The sequence below is a fragment of the Microtus ochrogaster genome, chromosome 1 (genome assembly GCF_000317375.1).
Source record: "Microtus ochrogaster isolate Prairie Vole_2 chromosome 1, MicOch1.0, whole genome shotgun sequence".
Taxonomy (NCBI): Eukaryota; Metazoa; Chordata; class Mammalia; order Rodentia; family Cricetidae; genus Microtus; species Microtus ochrogaster.
Genome location: NC_022009.1, coordinates 78,803,523 through 78,809,522, shown reverse-complemented (window position 1 = coordinate 78,809,522; position 6,000 = coordinate 78,803,523). Strand labels below are relative to the sequence as shown.

General features: G+C 45.3%; 1 protein-coding gene across 2 annotated transcripts in view; it reads left to right on the top strand.

Moving 5' to 3' along the window:
• Nucleotides 1-443: 443 nt before the first annotated feature.
• The window catches only part of Ispd (isoprenoid synthase domain containing), a 233,200-nt gene continuing 227,643 nt past the window's right edge, over nt 444-6,000 (top strand). Inside the window, exon 1 of one of the 2 annotated variants that reach the window (XM_005343845.2) lies at nt 444-1,465. In XM_005343845.2, the coding sequence (XP_005343902.1) occupies nt 1,215-1,465 (251 nt within the window). In that variant the 5' untranslated portion in view covers nt 444-1,214. Of the gene's footprint in view, nt 1,466-1,719; nt 1,895-6,000 lie in introns of those variants that run through there. The other variant, XM_026787568.1, reaches the window with a different exon arrangement.

The window sequence follows — 6,000 nt, the reverse complement described above, 5'->3', positions numbered from 1 at the left end:
AAGAGGGCAAGAGCAGAGAATTTATTTTTGTACACTTACAATGGGCAAAATGGATAAGAATAATGAGATTTAATATTATAACTGGGTACTTTCAATGCTCAAGATTTTTTTCTTATGAATTTAATTCATCTATTGATGGGGCTAAGATTGATAGTATGCATTGTCAAATAATTCTATATACGTTGTCATTATTCAAGCAGCAATTCGTCTAATAAGTATTAGACATTCCTGAAGCTGGGCATGCAACCCAAACCACAAACAAAGCTAGGCGTTGCGCTCATTAATTTTACTTCTCAGATCCTGAATACAATAGTCGTTGGCACACCATTATATTTCATCAACACTTTCCAGAAAGGCAGGACTAAATAAGGGCAAGATGCGGAGCAGGCCTGGAATTTCTCAACGTAGGCTGCACCTCTAAATCAAGGGTTTATGGCTGCCTTGCCATCGACTGCGCTATCTTACACAAGTTACTTAGCATTTGTATTTCCCTGTCAATGAATGCGGCCACTAGGGTTTTATCTGTTAGCATGGGATGTGTGTTCATTGTTCAGCAATTACTGTGATTGCTGTCATCCCCTGGTCACAACAAATGCACTTGCTCAACAGGATCACCTGTGCAACACAAAAACCTGCAGCCCTGGCTGCCCAGTAGACCCATCAGATCCCCAGTTTTGAGCGTGGAACACAGTTCAGGGACACTCTACTTGGGTGGTTCCAACGTACAGACAGGTCTGGGAGTCAACCTTGCAGTCTGTATTCTAGACTTTTCCTATCCTATTCACCTGACTGCATTGGTAGAATCAGTCTGCATCTGTGAAATTCATATAACCGAGGTGCATGCTTCTGGGTCTTGTACTGTAACGTGAATACAAATCTTTCCCACTTATTAAGAATGGGGACCGTGACTGTGTCGTGCAGAGCTGCGTGTGTGTGACCCTAAACTGTGTAAGGACTGCCACCGCAGCCTCAGCTGGGCCTGCCCGGAGGAAGAGAGGGACGAGCAGGAAGAGAAAGCAGTGCTTGGGGCGCTGGGCCCGGGCGGGAGGACAGCTCGGCCATTCCCGCTGGGATCAGCACTTGGGGCCACTTTCCCGAGTCCTCTGGACACCTCTCCACTCCCACCCCGACCCGCGATCACGGCCCGGGCTGGTGTTGGCGCCCGCTCCCGGTTCCTGCCTGCACCGCGGGCTCCAGCGCTCTCTGCTCGTGTCATGAAGCCCGGGCCGCGCAGCAGGCCCGCCGAGCCGGGGATTTGCGTGAGCGGCTCGTCGGGAGCGGGCTCAGCGTTTCCAGCGTTCTTGCCGTCTGGCGCCGGGGTCGAGCCCGGGAGTCGCCCTGGAACCGTGGCAGCCGTGCTGCCGGCCGGGGGCTGCGGGGAGAGGATGGGTGTCCGCACCCCGAAGCAGTTCTGCCGCGTGCTGGAGAGGCCGCTCATCAGCTACACCCTGCAGGCCCTGGAGAGGTAACTGGCGCTGGCACCCGCTCCCCAGAGCCCACCCAGCAGGCAGCGTGGGGCGAGCGCCCGGCTCGGCTCGGGGGCGAGCGGGGCGCAGGGGCCCAGAGACTTTCGGTTCCTACGCTGGCCCGGGGGCCGCAGGGACAGCCGCTCTAGGAGATCCTGGCTCGCACAGCCACCGCGCATGCGTGCGCCTGAGTGGCCCAGGAGCGCCTCCGGTTTCCTGAGCAGGCACGGTTTTTTTTTTTCTGGGCGATTTTTTATTTTTATTTTTTACCTGGGAGATGGACCTGGCCAAATACCGGGCAGTAGAGAGAAGAGCAGGGTTAATGCCAGCCTTTCAATAGCGGGAGGGTGAGGTTGAGGCCCTAGAAAAGAGAAGGACGTTATTAGTTCCAGAAACAGTGAGCAGTGTCTGAAAGGCCCGAGGACCTGGTGAGATGGGAAGAAGGGATGCGTTCCTTGTGTGGTTCTGTGATGGGGCTAAGGTGAGACTGGGAGGGTAGGAGTCGACAGCAGTACAGAGGCCTCCAGTTCTGCTAGGTCTTTACTCCTGAAGTCAGATAGGAACCTAAGTGACGGGTTACATTTCAAGCTAGAGGGCTTCGATAGAAACCGCTGTCCTTGGCGTTTTCTACTTAGGAGCAACCCCCTCTCCCGGTCCTCATCACACTTCAGAAAGCCAAAGAGACAAAGCCATTGCTCGTATGATTATTTTACTTTCTGATTATTGGCATTTAGCAAATGGAAGTGTAAGGAGCAGCAATCATCCTTGATTAATGTAATCAGGCCGGTGGTTACATCGGAAATTCAGTCAGACCTGGAAATGATTCCAGTTACAACCGCTGACTGTGGCTTTTATTCCTCTTATGGTATGGAGGTTGCTTCATTCAGCCATCCTGTCAATACCACACACCTACAGGGTTCTAGTACCACATCCATGCCCTCCATGGGATGGCTCACAATGGACGTAGTATCCATGCTGGCTATGGGATGGTTTGTAATGGATGCAGCATCCATGCTTTCCATGGGATGGTTTGTAATGGATGCAGCATCCATACTGGGCATGGGATGGCTCTCAATGGACGTAGCATTCATGCTGACAATGGAAAGCTTTGCATTGGATGGCTTGCAGTGCCCACTGCCAGAGGATCCTTGCTTGGTAGTCATATGGAGGGAGTAGTAGATTTTTTTTTCATTTACCATCTCTTTACATGCGAAGTGCTTTGTATTAATTTGCTTTTTTGCATGTACCATGGTAGCCTGAGAGAGGTGAACACTAACAATTAAATCTTTTAATGTACAATAATGTTTGCAAAACATTATGAAATATAATATAAAATACAAATAATATAAAATATTGTGGAAAATATGGTGAAAGAACACTTGTTTTCCATTTTCCTTACTTGATAACAGCAGTCTGAAATCTGAATAGTCTTCTCGGGAAATTGGGATAAATTATAACAGGTTGTAACTCACGGAACTTTGATTAATTTTTCATTTGATTAACAAGGACATGAGATTGGGAATCTTAGTCCCTCATGTGATTATCGCTTTGTGACAAGAGTTTCTGTGAAGAAATTTTGTTTCAAGAAGCCACGTGACAAAAATATTATTTCAGGGCTGTGAAGTTCTGATAGGAGGCTTGGCTCAGTTCATTAACACACGTATCCCAATTTTACTGTTTAGAAAAATGTTCTTCCTGGATCTGAGCTTGAAATGGTTTTGTCCCTCACAGTCAGGGGCCCACAGAAGGAACAGTAGAGCAGTTCCCACAATGGAGCAGCTCCATTTGCATTGGGGCTGGTTGGGATTGTGCAGAAGGAAGCAGTAGACAGCTGTATGGAGAGGGGCCCTTTGTTTGTCCCTGCCACTTGGCTAGCTTACACCCAAAATAACCACACAAAAACTGTATTCATTAAAACACTGCTTGGCCATTAGCTCTAACTTCTTATTGGCTAATTCTTATATCTTAATTTAAGCCATTTCTATTAATCTGTGTATCGCCTCGTGACTGTGGCTACCGGCAAGATTCTAACCAGCATCCATCTCAGACAGAAGATCCATGGTGTCTCTCTGACTCTGCTTTCTTCCTCCCAGAATTCAGTTCTGTCTTCTCTGCCTACCTAAGTTCTGCCCTATCAGGCCCAAAGCAGTTTCTTTGTTCATTAACCAATGGAAGCAACACACGAACAGAAGAACCTCCTACACCATTTCCCCTTTTCTGTTTAAACAAAAAAGAAAGGCTTTAACTTTAACATAGTAAAATTACATATAACAAAACAGGTATCAAATAAGAATTACAGTTATAATACTTATGTTTACTTTATCTTTTATCTTAACGAAGGAGAACTATAACTATTTATCTATTTTTAACTCCATTAAAGACTCTAGAAGGATATAATATTACTTGAGTAAACAGGAAGTACATTGTAAGCAACTTTTAAAACTCCAAAATTGACAGAGACATCTTGCTACTTGGATAGTCACTCAAAGTTTTTTGTACTGTTGGGGCATCCATCGTTAGCCTATTGGCCCATAGTATCCAGCAGACTTTTTTATGAAGAAGGAAATTTTAAAGACAGTTCTGCCTATATTGGCAGTTTGTCAGTCACTTTTTTTGTGTACTGCAGAATGTCTCGCAAACTCTTTTATGAAGCAGGAACCCTGAAGAATCATCTTACCTTTAGGCAGGTTTAGCAGTCATTTTTGTGTGTGTGTGTGTGTGTGTGTGTGTGTGGATCTTGCATGTCCAGTTTAGCAGTCCAGGCAAGAGCAGTCTTTTGCCCAAATGGCTAGCAAACTCCATAAGGAGCCTCTTCAGAACCCCCTACACCAGTAGTCAGCATAGTGTGGCATCGGAGGAGAAGACTCTGCTGCTGCTCATTCTGGGAAAGGAGAGGCAGGTGATGCTCGCCTTATGGACTCTTTGTTTGAGGGGTTACAATGTGGAGTTGACAGTTTAATGAACTTTAGCTCAGGGCTGGAGTCGGTTTCTTTTACTCCACTGTGTGACAGCTTTATCAATACCTGTTTAATCTTGGCAGGGGCTGGAGTCAGCTGGGAAAAACCTGCAGCTGGCTGGGTCACAGAAGGGTCAAGGTTTTTTTTTTTATTGTTATTGTTGTTAAGATATGAAATGTGGGGTTGGTGACTACGGTGGCCATGGAAATAAAACTTCTTACCAGTAATCTGATTTCTTTTTAGAGATTTTAGAAGTGTTGGTTAGTATGGAATACAAGATTTTGACTACACAGGAACAGACACGTGAATCTAAGCCATGCTTTTCTTGATGAGTGGGGCTGGGCGGCCCCATCAGGTCTGCTTTGACCTCACTTGCCCTGAAGCTTTTGTGGTTTCTTCAGCCCTCTTAGGTGGAAGTCCCTGTTTAAGAGAACTTGTTCCTCTATGTGGTTCATGCTTATCAAAATGTCGTCATTTGGCCGTGGATCTCAACCACACACACAGTTGTCCTGGTCTATAATATTGCTTTAGTCCATTGCAAATTCTGCTGAGCAGAACAGATGATAATTCCACGAGTGTTTCTCAAAATGAGCAATATTGGTCATTCAAGTTAAATCGAGATCATAAGAATGGGGGAGATAGGATGTGAGAAATGTTTAGGAGGTGGTATTGATCCCAGTGATTAGTGATTCAGAAAGAGAAAGGTGCTTACCATACTTTTAGATGAATGGTAAAGTAGAGCAATTTGGTTTACGAAGGTCATGTCCAAGTGAAGGAAAGTAGTAAAGCTGTTGTATTTGTATTTTGTATTCAATTAGAGCTCTGCATTGTCTTGCCTTGGAGACTCCTTTTTTTTTTTATTGAGTATTACTGAACTCTCCATTTTTCTCTGCTCCCCTCCCTGCCTCTACCCTCCCGTTCAACCCTTTCCTAAGGTCCCCATGCTCCCAATTTACTCAGGAGATCTTGTCTTTTTCTACTTCCCATGTCTGTCTGTCTCAGTGTCCTCATTGTTGTCTAGGTTCTCTGGGATTGTGATTTGTAGGTGGGCTTTCTTTATGTTTAAAAATCACTTATGAGTGAGTGCATATGATAATTGTCTTTTTGGGTCTGGGTTACCTCACTCAAAATGATGTTTTCCAGCTTCATCTATTTGCCTGCAAATTTCAAGGTGTTGTTTTTTTCTGCTGTGTAGTACTCCATTGTGTAAATGTACCACATTTTCCTTATCCATTCTTTGGTCGAGGGGCATTTAGGTTGTTTCCAGTTTCTGGCTTTACAAACAATGCTGCTATGGACATAGTTGAGCATATGTCCTTGTGGCATAGTTGAGTATCCTTTAGATATATACCCCAAAGTGGTATTACCATGTCTTGAGGAAGGTTGTTTCCTAATTTTCTGAGAAATTGCCACACTGACATCCAAAGGGGTTGGACCAGCTTGCATTCCCACCAGTAATGCAGAAGTGCTCCCTTTTCCCCACAACCTCTCCAGCATAAGTTGTCATCAGTGTTTTTGATCTTGGCCATTCTTACAGGTATAAGATGGAATCTCAGAATTGTTTTGATTTGCATCTC